This window comes from Halichoerus grypus, chromosome 8 (assembly GCF_964656455.1).
Source record: "Halichoerus grypus chromosome 8, mHalGry1.hap1.1, whole genome shotgun sequence".
Lineage (NCBI taxonomy): Eukaryota > Metazoa > Chordata > Mammalia > Carnivora > Phocidae > Halichoerus > Halichoerus grypus.
Genome location: NC_135719.1, coordinates 55151077 through 55173488, shown reverse-complemented (window position 1 = coordinate 55173488; position 22412 = coordinate 55151077). Strand labels below are relative to the sequence as shown.

Here is a 22412-nt window from a genome sequence, read left to right as displayed (position 1 = left end):
CACTCCCACCCTTTAGGCAGAAAAGCTACCACTGAGAATTTATTCTTAAGAAATACTTTGGCAGAAGCGGACAGGTCCCTCCTCATCTACCTGACTTCTAACTGTTGGAACTCCGAGGACTCAGCCTTCTGGCATCTTCTCTCTTCCATCCATGTGCACAGTTTGGAGGAGCTCATCTATACATACACCCAAACCTCTCTCTTCACAGGTCTCCAGGGAGAAAGCAGACCAGAGCAAAGATTTTCCTGGGCGTGGGTGAGGAGGAGGGGGGTGGATCTTGAGGGCAGTTCGAGGGCTCTGAATTCAGTCAAAGAAGCAATGAAGACAAGAGGGACCGGCAAAGAGACACCTAAAGCAAGTTTCATCATAATATTAATCCTTTAGGTTAATAACCGAACATTCCAGGCTTTGTCCACTAGGAAGTACCAGTGTGGTCCCCAGGAATGCCCTAATTGCAGTAGCCTCAGCTCACCTGTAGGCCACCAGATCTCAGCTGCCCTTGACCCCCACTTCCAAAGTCTGAGGGAATTATTTTTGTGAAGCAGTCCATAAACCACTTGAAGTGGGCAGCTCAACACTCCCGCCTGAGCCATACTGCACTAGAAGCCAGAACTTTCCCTCTGCTAGTGGCCACCCAGGACCCTGCTGTCAGCAAGGCGGACCCTGCTCAGAGGTCAGGAAACAGAATTGCTTCAACCCCATGTCTCACAGTCTCTTGGTTCCACAGACATTCTCATCCACTTGGTGTCCCAGTCTGGGGTCTCTGCCTCACATGGGTCCTTTCATGGCTTAAGGGTGTTTGGACATTTACCATCCTTCGTTCTCATGACCTCGTGAGGTCACTGGTTCCATTATCCCCATCATTATTTAGAGGTCACGACTGACCCAAGGCAGAGCTGGACTCAAACCCAGACCTTTTGCCGTCGGTCCATGTCTCTCTCCATGGCACCAAGTTTGGCCAAGACTGGGTCTTGCTATTCCCACTAACAGCCTACCACTTCCTTTTTTGTTCATACATTGCCTGTGAAAAATGGACAAGGGGAGTTACTTTTCTACCAAGAGTTAAAACAAGCAGGTTTGCTCTGGAGACGATATGACAGCAAAAAGAAAGAGTCCCCAGAGGCAGGGAGTGCTGTGTAAATCGGACTGTGTTGTCCTCCCAGCTCTGAGATCCCAATTACACACCTGCTGACCTCTGAGATCTCATCTCAGCTGTTTCCCAAGGCATCAGGAGGACAATTTGCTAGCCCAGGAGTTCTCGGGAACTAAACACAGCAATATTTTCTTCCTCCTATCCCTGAACTTTGCCTACAGGCAGAGCTCCTTCCCCAACCTGGCTCACTGAGAGCAAACACTTGCTCCACCCTGGCAGAATGTGGGCTGCCAAGGACAGGTGTGCCTGTGGGTTTCACCTGAATGTCTGATGGTTTCTGAAGGCGTAAGAATTGGGGCTGATGGAACCCTGAGACATTCAGGAAGTGCTGTTTGGGGTTGAAGAGATCACGCCTCCACCAGACCCAAAGGGGAAAAAACGAACTTCTCAAAGGCAGATTTGCACCAACTGGCCTGGGCAGGACCATATGGATAATCCTCTCTGGTGACGAGCTTCCCCCAGGGGTACATGGATTCTGTGGCCCGTGGACATGGCCCCTGGAGTCTGAGGAGTCTGACCAGGGATGGACTCACCACGAAGCTCCTAGACCTGACTCCAGAAAATCACCTCTCCGGGCCGGGCTGTGAGATACTAGTCGCTGTAAGGGGGGCCCTTGAGGGCCTATTTTCTCCAGCCACTAACTTGAGAAAAGGAACCACGTTTTCAAATTTAAATTCATGGTGGCTGATTCAACACAGGCGATGGGAATTACTCAAAACCCAAGAAAGCAAATATCAGACAGAGGGGGCTTTATTTTTTTTAAATAGAAAGGAATACATCACAACTTACATAGTTAATTTCTAAAGAACAGGACAGAGATGCCGTCTACACACTATACATTATAACTAGTTCTCCTGTTCTTTATTATGGTCAGATAGATGGGCAAAAAAAGAGAAAGGCAAGGAACATGGAAGTGTAGGAGAAATAAAAAGCACAGTGAAGGGGCCCCTGGGTGGCTCAGTCGGTTAAGCACCCGACTCTTGGTTTCGGCTCAGGTCATGATCTCAGGGTGGTGAGATCAAGCCCCGCGTCAGGCTCCGCGCTCAGTGCAAAGTTTGCTTGGGATTCTCTCTCTCCCTCTCTCTCTGCCCCTCCCTCTGCTTGCTCTGTCTGTCTGTCTCTCTAAAATAATAAATAAAATCTTAAAAAAAAAAAAAGCACAGTGAAACATTATAATTAATAAAAATAATCACAGTGGACATATATTGTGCTGGACACTGTACTAAGCACAGTTCATGGATTTTTCTCATTTATTCCTCCCCCAAATCCTTGAGGTTAATAATAGTACTACCCCTATGTTAGAGTGGGGAAACTGAGGCACAAAGATTTTAAATAATTTGCCCACTAAATGAGCCAAGAAGGGAGAGGGCAGCATGGAGATCCAGTTCCGTTATCACAAAGCCTCTGCTCAAGAGACAAAGAGACAGAGAGACAGCCTTTCCTCCCGAAGGGAACTTATCCTGCTATCTTCAGAATTCTGTAGCTAAGTACTTCCCTTTATCATTTCTTAACAATAGGAATTACAGGGGAGATTTTGTGCTTCAATGGAAAACGATGCATTGTCTATGCACTGTGCTGCCGTCCTGGGTTATCTGATTCAGGCGTTCATTGCCCTTGAGGCATTTTACAACTCCGTACACTACAGATAACTAGGAGCAATGCAAAATGCAAATTCTGCCCTGTCCTGCGTGGAAGTTCGATTGACTTTCTTCCCACACTGGAAGAAGCTTGCAGTGCTTTCATTTGCATGTTCTTTTTTTTTTTTTTAAAGATTTTATTTATTTATTTGACAGAGAGAGACACAGCGAGAGAGGGGACACAAGCAGGGGGAGTGGGAGAGGGAGAAGCAGGCTCCCCGCGGAGCAGGGAGCCCGATGTGGGACTCGATCCCAGGACCCTGGGATCATGACCTGAGCCGAAGGCAGTCGCTTAACCAACTGAGCCACCCAGGCGCCCTGCATGTTCTTTTCAACATTCCTTTATCCATATACATTTGTGGGAGGGGGGGCTTCTCCCTTGAACTAGTTATAACAACACCCTTACCAGCTTCCTCATTAATGAGCTAAATAAAATACTTTCCATGTGTTCATTTTTAATATCTGAATGAGAGCCATGATCTTATCTTTTTTAAAAAAAAGTTATGTCTTGGGGCTCCTGGGTGGCTCAGTCGGTTAAGCATCTGCCTTCAGCTCAGGTCATGATCTCAGGGTCCTAGAATGGAGTCATCGCCATCGGGCTCCGCACTCAGTGGGGAGCCTGCTTCTCCCTCTGCCTTTGCCCCTCCCCCCACTTGTGTGCACTCTCTCTCTCTCTCTTTCATTTTCTCTGTCTCTCTCAAATAAATAAATAAATAAAACCTTTTAAAAAATAAAATAAATAAAATTTTAAAAGTATGTCTTAGCAGAATTATCAAAGCCTGTCAAAGCACCCCATGGCTTTCTGGAGGACCCTGGGCATGATCTAACCCAAATGGTTTCAAGAGCATGTGGGTAACTGGCAATGCTGGGTAAATAAGGTCATTCGTAGCGTAGGCTTGCCCCAACAATTCCCTGTCAAACACTCTGTTCTGTCCATAACAAAGCTTCAAGAGCAAGAACTCCAGCCCCTTCATGTTCGCTGGACTTTTTTACTGCTGATTGGGGGAAATTCTTCTGTATATAAAGTATATAGTTCTACCCCACCATGATGTCTCCGTGGTGTCTCTCTTGAGCTAGTCTTGTGGGCTGTTTCAGGGCTCTCTCCATGAAATAGCTGACACAGGGCTTGAGAACATTTGTTTGGAAAATGGTAATATAATAAGGACACGATCTACGTCTTTATCTGCCGTTCAAGAGCACACAGTACAATCTCATTTTTCTTTCACTTTACTTATGTGAGGATGGCACACTTGGCAAACTTGCTTTTTTGCTGTGTGGGCTTTGGAGTTAAACAATGATAATTCAAATCCCATTCCACCACTTACTAGAATGTGGGTTTGGGCAAGTTGGAAACTTCCCGAATCCTCCGTTGTCTTCTCTGTACAAAAGGGAATAATCACCCCTGTGTCATAGGATTGTTTCTGAGGTTTCAATGAGTCACATAGCAAGTCTGGCATCTTTGGGAGTTGGCCCCTGAACTGCTAACCCCTGAGCCTAGCAATCAATGACTAACCGCATCAAGATACCATAGACGCTGGAGAAACAATGAGCCATCGGTAGCACTTGAGGCAGATCCTTGGGAACTGCTCTTGATTTTTCGCAGCCAAGCACTTCACTTGTTAACCCCAGAAAGCTTTTGTGAGTGGAGTGTGTGACATGGCGCGAATACTCACTGCTGCAGAGAGGTTTGGGCATTTCAGTCTGAGATGCTTCAGCCCTGCCTGATGCTCAGGATGTGGTCAGTGCCCCTGGGAATCCCATAGTCAGAAGCATGGGACTGAGAGAAAGCCAGGATGCTGATGGCCCACCTTCCCAAACCGTGTCTTTGCTCTGCTGTAAACAGCCGTCCAATTCATGGCTTGGTTGGTCTCCCCAAGTAACCCAGCATCATCACCCGTCACCAAGTCCCACCAACAGCCCAAGCAGCTAGAGGACACAGGCAGAGTCTAGGCTATACCCTCCCTCTTTCCCACAGAGGAGAAGACCCTTAGCAAATGTTAAGGAGCCACCAATGTTCCATGTCTATCTGGCTGTTCTAAATCAACTTAAATCTTGGCTTTTTGCTTCCAAGCATAATGCAAACAAAGAAAAAAAAAAAAAAGATTTGCCATTCTACTGCAACGACTAACCTCATAAGATGCATTATTGGATGCAGAGTATCTGGCCACAAAAAAAAAAAAAAAGACTCCTCTGGTTTTGGGGTTTGGGTTTGTTCGTTTTTTTAATTGTTCCACAAACCAGAAGCTGAAATTCTGACAGGGAGAGTAACTGGCCAGCGCAGAGCAGGAAATAAAAATAAGTTCAGAAAGAGCTCAACTATTTGCTCGCTAGTTACTTGGCTCTTCACTTTAGACTGGGAACGAGAGAGCCACGGAGCTTCCAGGGACCTAGGAAGTCCTCCCATCCAATCTATATCAGTTAGACATGTGACCTTGGGCAAGGAATCTGGGAGCCTCCGTTTTCTCACCTGTACAATGGGGGAAATAATTCCTACCTCATTTGTTACCAAAATCAAGTGAGCTCTGACTGCCAAGAGCTGTTAAAGGCGCCTTCCACGTGATAACGTTTGATCTCATGATTCCATTTTACAGGTGGGAAAACCGAGCCAGAGAGAGGTAACAGAATCTGCCTGGGGTTGCAAAACCAGTCAGAGGCAGAGCGGATGCAAAGTTTATCTGCAAAGTTTTATCAGTAAAGGCATGATGATCTCACTGAATAAATACCTGCTTGTATTGTTTGAAACACTTCATTCTTTCAAAGAATCTAAAACATTACCTGCAAACTTGTTTTCACCTTTCATTTGTTTACTGATCTTAAAATAAAAAAAAGTAAAACGATAAGGAAAGGTTAAACTCCAGGCCAACCCCTCTCCAAACGAGGACATGTTTCAAGCTTTCTTGTTTTTGCCATACTCCCACATGGTATAAGAATGTCCACACACTGATCAGTGACCCAATACAAGCTTGGTCATTTTCCCGGTGGCAGCCTGCCCCCCGGCAGCACTAAGGGAAGGTGACATGATCCTGAAAGCATCATAAATTTCATCTTGGAAGTGGAATGCGGTGAAGGTGTAGGAAAGAAAGCCCTGTGAAGTCCCAAGGAAAACCAAACACATAGGGATTAAGGGCTAGTGGTTGTTAAGGAATCTGACTCCGGGCTCAGATGGCCCTGATTTCCCCCCTCTCTGCCTTTTCCTGGGAAGATACGGTTTTGTCCCAGTTCTTAATCTCTTAAATCTCAACCGCACAATGAGGGAAATAATAGTACCAGCCCAAAAGTTATTGTTTCCGTTACTCTTGTCTGAGAACTCCAACCCGGGGCTGCCTCTCTTGCATATCCCCAGTTTCTGAAGATGAAAGCAAGAACGGCTGATTCTGAATATAAAACTCCATTTCTTTCATAAGTGAACTTCACCGTGATCCCCTGGCTTCTCCCCACCAGGGACTTGCTCTCTTTATCTCTGTAAAATATTTATTTCTTTTCTTCTGATTAACTTTCTTATCACCATTACACTAAAGGAAAAGGTGACAGGCAGGTCATCAAATGCCAGTCTCTTGAAATTTCCATTTCTTCAAGAAGCTTTTCAAATTAAAAGAGAGCAAGAATTGGGCAATTTTTAAGAATCTAATTATAAAACCATTATTATTTTAGACCGAGGATTACAGACAGTGCTGATAACTCTGCAGGAGGCTCCAGCCTCCATGGGACTCAGGCCTGCCCCCTTTTCAGTTCATGGGAAATGAAGATTCCCCCATAAACTGCTGAGCTTTCTTCAGCATGGAAGTGACTACAGATTCCACTAATCAATCTACTGACTGTTCCAATGTATTGATGGAGTCAACCACATTTCAGTTAGGTCATTAAGGCCTGGGAACCACTCTATCCCTCTACGGTAGAGTCTTCACACCTTTTCAATGGTTCACCTTTATCAGTTCAAAAAAACTTTGGGGTTCTTGGGTGGCTCAGTAGGTGAAGCATCTGACTCTCGATTTCAGCTCAGGTCATGATCTCAGGGTTGTAAGATCGAGCCCTGTGTCAGGCTCCACACTGAGTGTAGAGCCTGCTTAAGATTCTCTCTCTCCCTCTGCCTCTGCCCCTCACCCCTGCACGTGCACTCTCTCTCTCTAAAAACAAACAAAACAAACAAACAAAAAAAACTTTAATACTCCACCCCACCAAATATATGGGTAGTTATATGCTTGTAAATTATATATCACCAATATATTCCATAGTGTATATTCTAATTGTATAGTATGAATGTATTATAAACATTATATATACACACAAAATTTTCTAAGGTGATACCTTAGTCCATCTGGGCTGCTATAATAGATTATCACAGACTGGGTAAATAACAGAAATTTATAAACAACAGAAGGCTGGAAGTCCAAGATCAAGGGACCGGCAGATGCAGTGTCTGGGGAGGTCCTCATAGATGGCCATGTTCTCACTGTAACCTTGTAGGAGCAAAGCAGCAAGGGATCTGTGTGGGGTCTCTTTTATAAGGACACTCCCACCACTCGTGAGGGCTTGCCCTTGGGACCTAGTCACCTCCTAAAGGCCACACCTCTAATACCATCACCTTGGGAGTTATGCTTTTAACATATGAATTTTAGAGGGGTACCAATAATCAGCCTAGAACAGGAGATATAAAGACATCTGAAAGGCCTATTATTTCCTTCCTGTGCCCTGATAGACCTCACAAGCACCAGTTGGAGGCAACTGTTCAAACTTTGTGTGACAAAGAACAGCCTGGAGAACTTTAGAATGAAGGTTCTTCGGACCTCAGCCCCAGAAGCTTTAATTGGATTGTTCTTGGGATGGGCCTCAAACCCATCCTCTCCCCAAGCTCTGGGACTAACTCTGATTCCAATGCTCAGATTTTGGAGCCACTGGTCCAGACCCTTCTGTTTTCCTACCCTTCTCACTTTATCACTGTGGTCCTGCTGTTATCTATCTCCTGGAGACCCTCTGGATTCCCTAGGTAAATTAAAAACAAGTCAGCAATAATAATACTGTCATTTATCATTTCCTGCTGGCCAACATTGCTTCACCTCTTTCCGTGACCCCCTCTAATCCGATCAGGAAGGCATTTGCAGTCCCTATACAATGAAGGGCAACAGTTAAAGCTCCGAACACTCACATCTTGCCTAGGTCACCCCGTTAGAAAGTGATAGGCCAGGGATTTGAACCTAGAGCTCTCTCATTCCAAAGCTTCGACTTTTGACCACTGAGCATGTTGCCTCCAAAATAAGTCACTACATGAGCTGAATTTCAAGTATGAACCAGGCACATGGCTGGGCACTTCACATGCAAATCTCTAATACTATGACATATCTGCTTTTGTACAGGGATGGATCTCAGTCTGAAAATTCTGGTGTACAAGACATGTCTCTATTTTCTGTAAGCCATCGGAATTATTGACTCCAAACTCGTGTTTTTCAGGCCCTCTGGATTTCTCCTTTCCATCCCCACCCCATTATGCCATAGTTCTGGATCAGACACAACCCCCAGGCCTGGGGGTGAGGGTGGCACCCGGTTCTCTGTCACCCATCCACACAAGTGGCCACTGAGGGGCCTGTCCTCCCCATCTTACAGGAGCTGTTAGCCCTGGAGCTCACTGCTGCTCCTACCTCATGCCAGGCATGGGGGCATCTTTTGCCCATCTGCCAACACCACACAGCCCTATCGTCTTTGGGTTCTTACCATCTTCCGGCAGGGTTTCTGGGAAGCCAAGTTTTGGGAAAACGAAAGATTTGTAGAATTGCCCTTCTTAAGAGGGAGGAAGAGCAAGGGAGAGAGATGTCAGGAGAAAAATAATAGTAAGTTGGTATTTCAGAATCTCTGGCTCATGTTATCCCATTTTACAGGGGAGGAGATGCGGCTTGTTAAGGTTAAGTTAGATTTTGCTCAGCTAGTAGATGGTAGACCCAGCATCCTCAGGCCCTGGAAACCTCATTCTCTGTGAAGTCCTCCTCTCTCCCCTGCCAGGAGTCTCCCTGGCCAGCTTCAAGGAAACACAACAGAGCTGGTGCATTAAAACCACCACAGAAGGGTGATGGGCCAGGCAGGCAGAGCTTGGGCAGATGGGAGCAGACAGCACCCCTGAAAGGGAACCAACATCTCTCCTCCTATCCCGGCCCAGGAAAGCCTCACAAAACAAACTGGCATGAAATGATAGTAGAGAAATTCTTGGTGAAGCCGGGACTTTTGAGAGCTAGAACTTTGAAGACCTCTTCCCATGTAGAAAGTGGTAAGAGAGTGTACTCTGCAGAAATTTGGGAGGGAGGGGTCTTGGCATTCCGGAGCTGCTTGGATTCACTGGTATCTTGCTGAGTTAATTGGCAGAGCAGAACCCCCAAGTTATCTAACTGCCTGCTCCACATTTCCAGTTGACTGTCCGAGAGGCATCTCAAAGGCCACAGGGCCAAAGCTGATTGCATCATCTTCCTCCACCAAAACTGCTCCATTCACAGCCTTCCCCACCTCAGCTGATATCAACCCCATTGTCCACTTGCTCGAGGCAAAGTCCTTGAAGTCATCCTCAACGCATCTCTTTGCCTTGCATCTCACTGTCCAGTAGTCAGGAAATCCTGTTGCACCCACCTTCCAAATATATCCAACACATCCACCACTTCCCAATTCCACTATTACCACGCTGAAGCAAGCCCCCATCACTTCTCACTGATCACTGCCATGACCTCCTCACATTCTCCCCCACTTGCACTCTTGCTCATTTATAATCTGTTCCTAGCCTCGAAAACCAGAATGTTTTTTTTTTTAAATAATATAAAATCACGTCACTCTTCTGCTCAGAATGGTTCCCTATGTCTCAGATCATAAAAGTCCAAGTCTTTATAAGGGTGTCTCCTTGTTGTTCCTGGAACATACCAGGCACACTCTTACCTCAGGGCCTTTGCACTGGCTACTCTGTCCCAATATGTCCACAGAGGCTACTTACTGAAACCCTCATTTAAAGTTCAACTTCCCAAAAAGGCTCACCCTGACCATTCCATTTAAAATCTGAACCTCGGGGCACCTGGGTTGCTCAGTTGGTGAAGCATCTGCCTTCGGCTCAGGTCATGATCCCAGAATTCTGAGATCAAGCCCCGTGTTGGGCTCCCTGTTCAGCCAGGAATCTGCTTCTCGCTCTGCCCCTCACCCCGCTCGTGCTCTCTCTCTCAAATAAATAAATAAAATCTTTAAAATTTTTTTTAAAAATCACTACCTCCCCCACCCCCGTAATTCTGCTATACTTTCTTTTTCCATAGCTCTCACTGTATTCTACAATCTCTATAAATCTCTGATTTATTATGTCTATTGTCTATCATCTGAGTCCTCCCACCCCCAATGGTACATAAGCTTCACAAAGACAGGAACGTTCATCTGTTTTGTTCGCTTGAATGTCCCAAGTGCCTAAAATAGGGCCTGGCATATAGTAGGTATGCAAAAAAAAAAAAAAAAAATGTTGAACAAATAAAGTTTAAATAAAACTAGAGACCCAAAGAATATCATGAGAGTCGCACACAGGAACATTTCCCCTGCCTGGTTTTGCCGAGTGGCCTGACTTCTCAGTCCTCTACACAGTGGGAGCATTAATTAGCACAGAGGAGGAGAGTTTATTCTAGGGTCATCTCCCAAAGGGGCCCCCAGCAAGGCCATCCAGTCCTGCATCTTTGCTCCTTCCTACACTGACGTTAGAGGTTTTCTGTCCCTTTCAGCTATAGAAACCTCGTCCCACCACTCTTTAACTTCAGGCACCAGCAATTTTGCTAAACCCAACAGAAAATGGACCCTCTGGTAGCTCTCTGCGTCCCAGAGCCCTTTTCTTTTTCTTTGTGCTTAGCCTGCAATTTGAAATACCTCTGCCATGAGCCAAGATCCCCAACACAGTGATGACAGAGGGAGAGCAAGGCAACCCCTGACCTTTGACAGAATTTCCAAACACATTAACTTTAAATTGATTAATTTGGAACTGTGACCTTGGCCCAAGAAGGTAAGAATATATGACAAGATATTTTATTTTCAAAATGTATCAGGATTTAAAAAGAGCTTTTGTACATCAACCTTTGTTGTATTCGAAATAGTTAGACCTGGGGTTGGGGTCTAGTCAGAGAAGCGAACACTGGATACCATGGCTAAAGGTTAATTATTAATGAGCAGGCGTCCCTAACAAAGTACCAATAGGCAATCTGGTCTCTTTAACTTCAGAAATTAGCAAGAAGACCTCGGACCCCGGGTGAGACAGGAGAAATGGAAAGTCCCCCATGTGTCTCTATTTTCTTGGTTTTGTGCATCTTTATCCAATCAAGTGCCCATGGACAAAGCCTGGGACTAGGTAAGAGCTTGCCTTTTATGCGGAGATGGGCATGGATTTTCTTTTTTAAATGTCTGTCTTTGCGATGAATCCAAGTGGTTCTTGATGGTGTGGGACAGAGCTTGGTTCTTAGTGGAGTCACAGGTCACAGGACAAGCTGCCATTTGTGCAAGATTGAAATTTTAGGAGATGTTTCTGGGGGTAGACGTCTAAATGCACTCGCAGCTTACACTGAAGTCTCTCCCATGTCTGATTCAGAATTAGTCAAGCTAAGACTTGGATGGAGAATGATCTGAAAGAGTTTTGGATCTTCCTGAGCGCTAACTTGGCATCTAATTTGTGGCTGGGGAGTATAGTTTGCAACGAAATGCTCCGTCTCGCTGAGGTTGTCTGATTGTCGGCTCTCTGGGAGGAGAGAGGGATTTGTAGAGTCCTGTTTCCAGTCAGGTCTAAAGGAGAGACAGCGTTGCAGATTTTCTGGACTTCATTTTTTTCTGCCAAAGGTTTACTGTGAGACTGAGGAATCCAACAGCAGTCACACCTGTTTGATCTGTAAATTCATAAACTAGATTGATGGCCAAAGACAGATCCAAATGTTTGGTCAGGTAGGTGGATTCCCGGTTCCTGGATAAACAGAGCATTGGATCAATAAGTGACAGGTATGAAGTACACTGAACAATGTGACCAAATAGACAGGTATTTGGGACTTTTTTGTGTGTGCTGGTCAAGAGCTAGTAACTCTAAGGTAGAAGCTTTAGATTTTTCTTTCCTCAAAGACTATGCTTGGAAGGAGCTCCAAAAACCTTGAGAGTGAGGAATTTAGTAACCAATATCCCTGCAAATTCCAGAATCTTGTTTCCCTTTAAAAATTTTTTTTATTTTAGTATTATTTTATATCGTAGGCCGGTTAATAACTGATTAGTAGTATTAATTATTTACCATATACTGAGCATTTTCTGTGCCAAACATGTGCTCATTATTTTGCATACATCATCCTGTGTATGAAGTCAGATCCAAAAATGACAATAAGAATTTAGAGCCAAACAGGCAAAATTGCTGATGATTTTTATTCCCTGGGTAGACGAGGATTTTGCTGAAGGACCTGTCCTGACCTTCGGTCCAGAATGTTGTTTTTGTTTGCTTATTTTCTATCAAAGTATAATATATATCAAGAAAAGTGCCTGTGTCTTAACTGCCCAGTGAATTTTCTTCGTAGTCGGAACCTGCATCCGAGAAGCTTCCTTTGTGTACTCCTTGAGCCTTAACATAGATTATTTTGCCTTGAGGGGAACTTTTCGTTAATGAAAGCATAAAGCCTGTGCTCTTTTGCCTCTGGCTTCTTTCACTCGACATTACACTGGTGAGCTTCATCGGGGCACATGTATGTGGTGGTGACTCATTCATTCTGGTGGCAGAAGCATTCCGTCCTGTGAATACACCTCCCTCCGTGTATCCATGGTGCTGTCGATTGGCCCAGAGTGTTTGTTAGTGGAGACGCGGAGGCTGGAAGCCGTCAGTGCCAAGGAGGAGGCTGCAGGGCAGGACAGCTTCCCCCAGGCTGCTGGGCATTGTCCAGACTTCCTTCAACGGATCTTGTGTTGGTCAGCTACGGCTGTCCCAGGGCCCGGTTTGTCCAAAAGCCGAGGGAAGCAGCCACGGCTAGCAGGAGGGTTCTTCAGGGGAAAGGATCAGAGTCGGGAGGTCTCTTGTTGCCTTGAGAGCAGAATCCCTTGGCAAAATTCTTCCTGCAAGGAGTGAGCCAGATCTGTGTGTATGATGCTGGTGCGCCTTCCAAGACTGGCTGCAAGCAAGCGCCCGCCGTGGAGGCCTTGTCAGACGGGTATCTAGACTGGTGGTCCTCAACCAGGGGCAAAACTGTCCCCCAGGGGACATTTGGCAATATCCAGAGACATGTTTAATTGTCACAGTTGGGGAGAGAGTGCTATTGGCATGTGGTGGGCAGAGGCCAGGGATGCTGCTAAACATTCTACAATGCACGTGGCAGTCCCCACAACAAGTGAACCAGGGCAAAGTGTCCATAGTGGGTCGAGTGCTGGGAGACTCTGGTCCATACCAAGCTCCCACTGTCACTGGCCATGGGCCAGGAAGAACTCCCCCAAGGACCTTTCTTCCTTAACCCCACCCCTCCCAGCCTCTTTTTGTGTTTTTGAATGACTTGACTCATGGATCCACTAAGGTACTATGCACCCAGTACGTGCCGGATGTTATCCTGTCCTCGCCATGGCGGAGATTCGGCCAGCATTTAGGTCCCATGGCTGTTCAGAGCAGAGCAGGGAGAAGCAAGGAGAGCTCGATCTGTCTGGCTGAGGCTCCGGGCCTCTCTTTCCACTGTGCTCACTCCCAGTGAGTGGACAGCCAGAGGCCCCTCGAAAACAATTCCGCTCAGGTCCCATCCAGAAAGACAGATTGGGGCGGTCGTTCCAATCTGTCAGCGTCAAGGGGAACAGGATATGTGGAGCCTCCTGAAGACCCCAGGACACAGAGCTACCATCACCCTCATCCCCAGACCTCACTGCTTGAGGCCCAGACCCACCCCACTGGTGTTGCCATGACAGCCCACACTGCTCTCAAACGGAAGCTGCCGCTCCCAGCCCCCAGCAACCCCACCCTCCAGGTGTCCACCACTGCCTCCGCCCCACCTCCCTCCCATCCCAGCTGCAGCTTCCAAAGCCCGGAAGCAGCTGACACACACCCACCCAGTCCCTCACTCATTCAGCCACTGTGCGCCAGGATGCGCCATATATCTAAGGCAGGCCATGAACACAGCTGCTCTCAAACTTCTTGGTCTCAGGAAGCCATTACATTCTCAAACATTCTTCAGGACCCCAAAGAGCTTTCTTTGTATGGAATACAGCTATCAATATTTACCATATTAGAGACCAAAACTGAGAAAGTTTTATAAATGTTAATGCCTTTAAAAATAACAGCAAACTCATTGCATGTCAATACGTATACTATTATGAGAAATGCCTGGTATTTTCCAAACATCAACAATAAAAAGGGAGTCCGAAGAGTGACATTGTTTTACAAAGAAGTGTTGCCAATTTCTTTAATGTCTGGCTTCATGGGAGAGGGCTGGATTCTTCTGTTTCTGTATTTAGTGGATTGTGATGTGTTGCTTTGTTTGGAGTACATGAAGAAAATCGACCTCATATATAGGCCACATATAGGCCATCCCGAGGGCCTTGGCGCACACACAGAACCACTGCATTTGGGCAGTAGACAGTGTACAACTGCCCAGCCAGCCTCCAGCCCCAACTCCCACCCCGAGCTGTCAAATCAGGGGTGGACCAGGGGTGGGGAGGTGGGAGCCATGTACCCCAGAAGTCAGTAATAAGGAGGCCATCTTCCAGAGGGAATGTAAATATAATAAAAGAACCTCCTAAAAGTTGGTCTTTTTTTCATTATCACAATTCTCAATAATGTCAGTGATAAAAATAAACCTCCTACCCCCTCAAAATGGTTTTTTGACCAAAGTGGCAAACAACTGCCATGGTTACTGTTGAGTTTCATTAATATATATGTAACCTTCAAATGATCACATTTTTATTACTTATCCTTTAATAAATATGAAGTTCTCCAACGATGTTAATTTTGAGAACACCCCGTTATGTGGTTGGCCCCTGACACTCACCCATCAGGTGACGTGCTCACTGCAGGTGTCATGGTTTCGAATCCTCCCAGCTGGCTTTGACCATCTCATGTCTCCAACCCCTGTGGTACTTACTGCATTCTCCTACATTTAAACAGCAAATTCAAAATCAAAGATGATACCATAGTGATTGTGAAGACAAGGAAGCAAAACCTGAGAACTTCCATGCTGTTATCTTATGTGACCACTTAGAGATATGTTTACAGTGTAAAACAGTAAGACAGATATTACAATGAACTGGGACGTGTAATATAGTTGGCCCTTGAACAACGCGTGGATTAGGGGCAGCGACTCCTCATGTAGTCTAAAATCCACATACAATTTTGGCTCTCCCAAAACTTAACTACTAACAGCCTACTGTTGACCAGAAGCCTTACTGATAACATAAACAGTCGATTAACACATACATGTATATGTATTATATGTATTCTTACAAGAAAGTAAGCTAGAGAAAAGAAAAAGTTATTAAGAAAATCATAAGGAGGGGTGCCTGGGTGGCTCAGTCGTTAAGCGTCTGCCTCTGGCTCAGGTCGTGATCCCAGTGTCCTGGGTTCAAGCCCCGCATCGGGCTCCCTGCTCTGCGGGAAGCCTGCTTCTCCCTCTCCTTCTGCCTCTGCTTGTGTTCCCTCTCTCGCTGTGTTTCTCTCTGTCAAATAATAAAATCTTTAAAAAAAAAAAAAACATAAGGAAGAGAAAATAAATTTACAGTACTGTGCTGTATTTATGGGGGAAAAATCATCCACGTGTATTTGCACTCACACAATTCAAATCTGTGTTGTTCCAAGACTCAACTATATTTTGTTTGGTAAGTAAAAATTTTAGTTCTTACAGGAAATACTCTTAATGCATCTGAGTATCTTCAAAGTTGCAATGTGTTCTTCCTCTTAAATTGTTCATTGCTCTAAAACTAAAGAACCAATTAAGAAAACAGCGATTCCTGATTTTTGCAATATTACTGAAAATAACTTTGTCTTACAGAGCAGAGGCATATTAAAATGAAGCATATCACTGAGTCTAATAAAGGAGATAAGATGTGTATATAAAATTTTCTCGGCTAGGACACGTAATGTGATGAGTACCACTAGAGAGGAGTACAGTGGGTTGAATGTTTGTGTTTCCTGCAAATTCATGTTGAAATGCTAACCCCAAATGACGGTATATGAGGTGCGGCCTTTGGGAAATGATTTGCTCATAAGGGTGGAGCCCTCTGAATGGGATTAGTGCCCTTATAAAAAGGACTCCAGAGAGCTTGCTCTTTTTCCAACCTGTGAGGAAACCAGGAAACAGACTCTTACCAGAATCTGACCACTCTGGCACCCGGGTCTCAGACTTCCAGCCTCCAGAACCACGAGAAATAAATTTCCGTTGTTACGAGCCCCCCAGTCTGTGGCACTTTGTTACAGCAACCCAAATGGACTAGAACAAGGAGCAGGGGAGAGGCCAAAGGGCTGACTTCGAAGCACAGGGAGAGCTCTGGGGAGGCCGGCAGCATTTGAGCATGGTCTCACAGGGTGGAACTGGAGCAAAAGAGGAGGTTTTCCTTGTGCATAAGCAAAGGTACAGAGCCCGGAAAGTGCACATGTTTTTCAAGCCCAAACACCTCCCCAAAACAGGCCTTCTGGGATGAAGAAAAGCAAAGCAAATCGCAGGTAGGTAGATTGACAGCTGGCCTGGGTCCCAAGTGCCAAATACTGGAAACAACTGGAATGCCTAACAATAAATCACCCAGCTAGCGCGCGAAGTCCAACTTTAAACAAGTATTGTTTCAAATGCCGACTAAAGTACTAAAAGTTCCAGGCACTTCTGGGGGTAATCAAGATGGAATTCACAAATGGAGGGCTTAATGTTGGCCCTCGGGTGCTCACAGTGTAACACCAGCGATATTAACCTGGCTCGAGGGGGGTGCCATCGGAGAGTCTTGCTGCCTCCTTGGACGGCACCCAAGGCCGAGCGTCTGTGCACTTTGACTGGGGGAGAGAGGTCATAAGATTGGCAGATTATCAAAGGGACCTGTGACCTCCAAAAAGTTAAATAACAACTGGTCTTGTAGCTTTTAAAAGTAAGTATACGGAAATTCTACACACAAGAAAGTGGGGGAAAAAACAGAACTAAATAACCTACCTATTGAATCACAACTATGAAAAAACGGTATACATGTATACGGCTAGGGATTAGAAGTATATTTAAAGATATATATATATATATATATATAAAGAATTTTTAAGGCCATAGAGTGTGGGGTTTTTTTTTTTAAGTATTTATAAGTAAGAGAAAGAATTAAAATTTAAAAAAAAATCCTGATTAGCTGCAATTAGATTGGTCTTGGATTTGTTGTCCCAAGGGCACCACTGGGAAAGGGCTGTACCTAGCACTGTCACTTCAGACCTTCACTATCATAGGCTCAGGCCCAGAATTATCCCCCCAGTGGGACCTACGAATTCCTGATAGGCCTCAGGAAGGGGAAGGTCATTTGTGAGTAATGTTGCAGGTGACATCCAGAGATGGAGCTCGCTCGTGGGGAATGCACAGGGAACCAGAGTCCAGCATGCTGGTGACATGCTATCTTCTCTGTGCTAAAGGGCAGATCTCATCCACTGCCAGACTTCCTGGCCCAACCCCTCGAGCCCTCCTGAGGGTAACACACCCAGAGAGGACAAGCCTGGGGTAAGAGGACAGGCCCGTCTTCCACCCTGCTTGCCTTTCCCAGGGGACCCAGGACTAGCACCCATCTTCTTTCATTCTGGGTCAAGTGAATAGTACATTTTTTCAAAAAGAAACAGAGTGGCTAATTGTGGAAGAAACTGATTGGGGCTGGGAACTGACCGTAACGCATGAATCACCAAGTGAGTAATCCAGCCAAAAGCCAACTAGCCAGTTCAGAGATGCCCGCTGCCACCTTCTCCCTGCCCTGTTTCCCGCACCAGCTGCCACAGTGCCACAAGGCATGCTGGGTCTTCGTAGGCCAGTCATCAGGGAGGGGAAAAGAGAGTGGGGGCTGGTCCACAGGCAGGGCTGAGCAGTCCCAGTTACATTCTCCACGGGAATGGGTCCACGCTGACCTCAGCCTGGTGTCCCTGACATCCACGGGATCCGTGGAAGGCAGAGGGACAGCCATTCTCACAGCCAGGAGGGTGATGATATGCAGGTTCCCAGGAGGGTGTCCATTTGACAGAGGGGCCCTCTCTGAGGGGCTGAGGTCCACCCACTAGGGAAAGGGACTGGCCAGGGCCAAGCAGGACATCTGGATCCCTGCCAAGCAGGCTGGGGGTCATGGCTGGACCTCAGCCTGTGTGGAAACCAGGACAATGGGAGGGAGCACAGCCAGCCCTGCAGGGAGGGGAGCTCCCCCTCAGGCACCAGCCTAGGGCAAGGAGACAGACTCCAAAGGGCTCTTCCGCGCTGAAAGACTGGGGTGCCGCCCATGCTTGTCAAGAGAAGGTGCACTTCATAGACACAGCCACAAGGTAGCGCAGTGAGGACCCAACTGCTTCAGGATTTCAGGAGGGGGTTTCAGGCTTGGGAGAACCCCAGTTTCTGGATGACTCTGGAAAACTCAGGGCTGTTGGCTAACCTCCCTTTCCTCTCTGTTTGTGACTCTATTTCCGGGAACACTCAAAGTTTTGATTTTTCCACAGTGGTGCTTGGTGGGGAGGGGCGAGATGGAGAGAAAATCAAAAGCCTCAAAGGGGAGGCCTCCTTGTCTGCCCAAGAGCATTTTCACCTCCACATACGCAAGTTCACCTGGGTTCTGGTGAAGTACGGGAAACACAGCTGTTCCGGGAAGCGTTGTGTGGCCTTTCAGAATAGTTCTGATGAAGATGTGGAGGTGGCAGGACTGAACAGTATTTACAGTATTTATGTTAAGCGGGAAAAAACTTGTGCGGGTCCTGGTGATTACAACCCTGTGAAAATACGTGTGAGGAAAACAAATACTAGAAGAAAATGTACAAGAATGTTTATACTTCAGTTGAATGTATATCTAATTTTTTGTCTCTTCCAAAATGTTTATAATGTTATAGTGTGTATTTGCGTGTGTGTGCGTGTAGTAGATTTACTTTAATGATTTGAATAATTTTAAACATAAATTTATATCAAAATGATAAAATGGCCTTGACCAGATCGGTGGTTCTCAGACTTCAGTGTACATCAGAATCTTATTAAAATAAGGTCATCTTAAATCTTATTCATAAAATAAATAATCCTACTATATTTATTAAATAAATAAATCATATTAAAGTAAGATTTCTGGTCCCTGGCTGCAGAGTTTTCTAATTCAGAGGGGCCTGGGGCAGGCCTGGGAATTTGCATTTCTGACATGGTTCCAAGTGCTGTCACTGATCTGGGACAACACGTGGAGAACTACTAGGAAAACAAAATAGCTAGTCAATGGCAAAACAAGACTTGAACCCAGGTGTCCCGACTTCCAGGCTTCGGGCTCTTCCGACAGAAATAACGCAGGCCTCCAGGGCAAATCTGGCTTCATTTTGAAGTTTCCTGGTAGGGAAGGGGGTGTAATCAACATTGACTGATCCTGCATTTTTACCTCCCTCAAGGGTAACCGTAGCCCAAATAATACAAAAACCCCATGATATTCATGGCAATTTATTCCTCCAAAATAAAATATGGGCATGGCAAAAAGAAAGTGATTCTTGAAATGAAGAGAAATCCCCAAGCTGAGACTTACTTGTAATTGGTGGGAAATTACTAGCTGCAATAGCTAATGAACCTACACAGTGAACCCCTCCTCAGCAGGCCTGAAAACAGGATCAAGAAAATTCTTTTCAGATGAGCCGGGCATTTCCAAAAGCTAGGCAGAGCCATGGATTCTCAGTTGACTAGAGGACTGGTCTTTCTGATTGTGAAAAACTTTCCAGTGACAAATGTTCCAGCTTCCTTGTCCCAAGAGAATCGCAAATAGTGAAAACAACATCCTGCTTGATACTGAAACATAGCAAGATCAACAGCAGCAAATTACAGCATTCATTAACCACCTACTGTGTACCAGGCCCCATGGGCAGTACCAAACCGCATCCCTGTACATACAAAAATGAAAAAGCACATTTCATTTCATCAAGGAGCTTCCCAACTGACGGGGTCTCTGGCTCCCTACAGGGGCAAGGGTGCGTGCGTGCGCGCGTGCGTAGATTAGAGATCGGGAGAAGCATAATTTCAATACAACGTGGTAAGTGCACAAGTAACATCACATACAAACATCATCAGGCCCTGAGGCAGAAAATGTCAGCTGGAAAGATAGAGGAAGTGATATTTGGGTTGAGTTCTGAAGGAAAAGATGTGGAAGGACGTGGCAAGCAGAAGGAAAAGCATAAACCAGTCTTGCACACTTGAAAAAGGATCATGAAATTGGGAAGCCCAGAGACGTTTGCCGCGGCCCAGGGTGGGCCCCCTAAAAAGAAATGGCCGGAGGTGAGGGTCTCCGAGGCCAGGCTATGGAGTTTAGCCCTCACCCTGGAGCCACAGGGCCACCACTGAGGTTGGTGTTTTTAAAAAAAAAAATTTTTTAAAAGGAGGAATGAGGCTGCTGGCTGCCTTTTTGCTGGGTGGTTGGCTTTATCTCTCAGCCTGCCTGAAACCACAGCCACTCCCTCGTGGAAGCAATGGTATCAGCAGGAAAAGACAGGGGTGGTGCTCAGAAGTCACCAGCTCTGCAACCTCACCAGGCAGGCACCCACAAACGCTCAGATCTTCCTCCCAGGCAGGCCCCAGCCTTGGGTAAATGTCTTTGAAGTTTTCGTGTTAATTGCTATTCCTCGCACTAAATCGTAGGAGGGATTTACGCCAATGAAATGAGGCAGGCGCACAAAACAGAGGCTTGAATAGGAATCTTCCATTTAAAAAGTACTGTATTCTAAGTCTGGAAAGAGAACTATTTGGAAATTCCACATCGCACTAGCTTAGAGACCCAGAGCAATTTCAACTTGAAAAACTCCTTCCCACCCACGTCACACCTCTTGCCTCTTACAACATCCCTGTAAAGAATAGTTATTGGGCAGGTATCAGTGTGCCCAACTGACAGATGTAAAAGTTCACCAACCAAAGTCCACCTGGGGCACACTCATCACACTCAAGTTCAAGGCTTATTGACCTTACTGCAGCAAGAAAGACTCCACCCCAGAGAAACCCTGGGGTATCGCAGTGTGAGATGTTAAGGGGGGCTTCTCAGGAGATTGGGTTTTGCTGGCTGAGACGGAGAAGGGGGGACCATGGGGGTGGTTCTGGCTCGGAGTCTGTCAAGGGGAGGGTGGGCAACTCAATGACCGGATGTCTTCATAATTTAATAATCAGGTAGTTACTGTAAACTCCCGATTGCATGACCTAGTCAATAACGACGTAGCCGGCAGGAAGGGGAGGTGGGGCTAGTGCTGGTTTGATATAGGGGCGGCCTTCGCTGCTATGGGTCGGGACAAGGGAGTGTTTAGTCACCTTCTCGGTTCCTCTTGTCTTGTCGCAGACGTAGACCTAGAAGTTCCTGTCAGCACAGTTTCTGTTTTGTGGCCATCGTCTGTGTTCAGTTGGGAACATCCTGGTGCGGCTGTCCACAGGGCTGGTTTTTGGGGCTGCTGTGTTTTGTTTCCATTTTCTCACACCCCAAGCACCTCGGGGAGTGTCTTCGAGGTCTCTCAGTTGCTCTGTGCCCACTGCACGGCCTTGGGGGACTGCCTTCACCTCCTGTGCCTCCGATTTCCCTTGAGTGGCATACAGGGTCCCTTCTAGCACTGAGACCCCGGGTGTCAGAGGGACTCGTTGAGAGGTCACCACGGTGCCCTCAGACCATCACTGGCTGCCTCATCTGAAGTCAGCTGTTTAAATGTTAACGGGAGAGAAAAATATGAAAGCCAAGTTCTATGCCCTTTAAACATGAGACATTGCCCAGTGCCTTAACCCTAGGGCAACTCAATTGCCTTGAGCGATTCAAAGGCTCCCAAACACCAGGAGGACAAAGGCACAATTCTGTAAGAACAATCCAAGCAGTAAATGACCATCAGACCATTTCTTTCCCCATGCCAGTTTCCTCCAGGGCCGGACGCCCACGTGGCCTTGCCTGAAAGGCCAGGGGCGGGAGAAGCCTCCCAAGGTCCCTGGGATTCTCACTGATGCATATTTCTGGCGATGCTGGTGTCCCCCTCAGAGCCCACACGGGGATCTTGGCCTTCAGAGTATCCTACCGTGGGTGTCAGCGCCAGGGGAGCCTGGGACATACTCTGAGCCTCTCTGGGCCTGACCACTTCTAACCGAACACTTACCCTCCCCACACCCACTATGAGTGATGGCCACGCCCAGCAGGAAACCTGTGTGTGGACAAAGTTCTAGTCCCTCGTATCTCAGCTTCCTTCATAGTCCCTGGTTCCCAAAGTCAAGCTCGTAAACAAGGTGCAAACACAAACCCAGGCAGCCTGAAGAAAGGAGAGGCCCCATGATGCCAAGACTGAAAGTTCTGGGCCAACTGAAGATAATCCAGGATACTTTTAAAAAGCTAAAATGTTTTTATTCCCTCAAGAATCCTCTAGGTACAGGGTTGCTTTCACAGAGCTGGACTCTCCAAGGCTTCTCTGAGACTTGTTGACGCCAAGAGAACACCTGAGAACTCTCCTGAGACTCCCCCTGCAGCCTATA

At 46.4% G+C, this 22412-nt stretch overlaps 1 protein-coding gene across 1 annotated transcript in view; it reads left to right on the top strand.

Moving 5' to 3' along the window:
• The first annotated feature begins 11010 nt into the window (after window positions 1-11010).
• The window catches only part of LIPC (lipase C, hepatic type), a 133432-nt gene continuing 122030 nt past the window's right edge, over window positions 11011-22412 (top strand). The window contains exon 1 of the mRNA XM_036107030.2: window positions 11011-11128. Coding sequence (XP_035962923.1) covers window positions 11044-11128 — 85 coding nt within the window. The 5' untranslated portion in view covers window positions 11011-11043. The remainder of the gene's footprint in view (window positions 11129-22412) is intronic.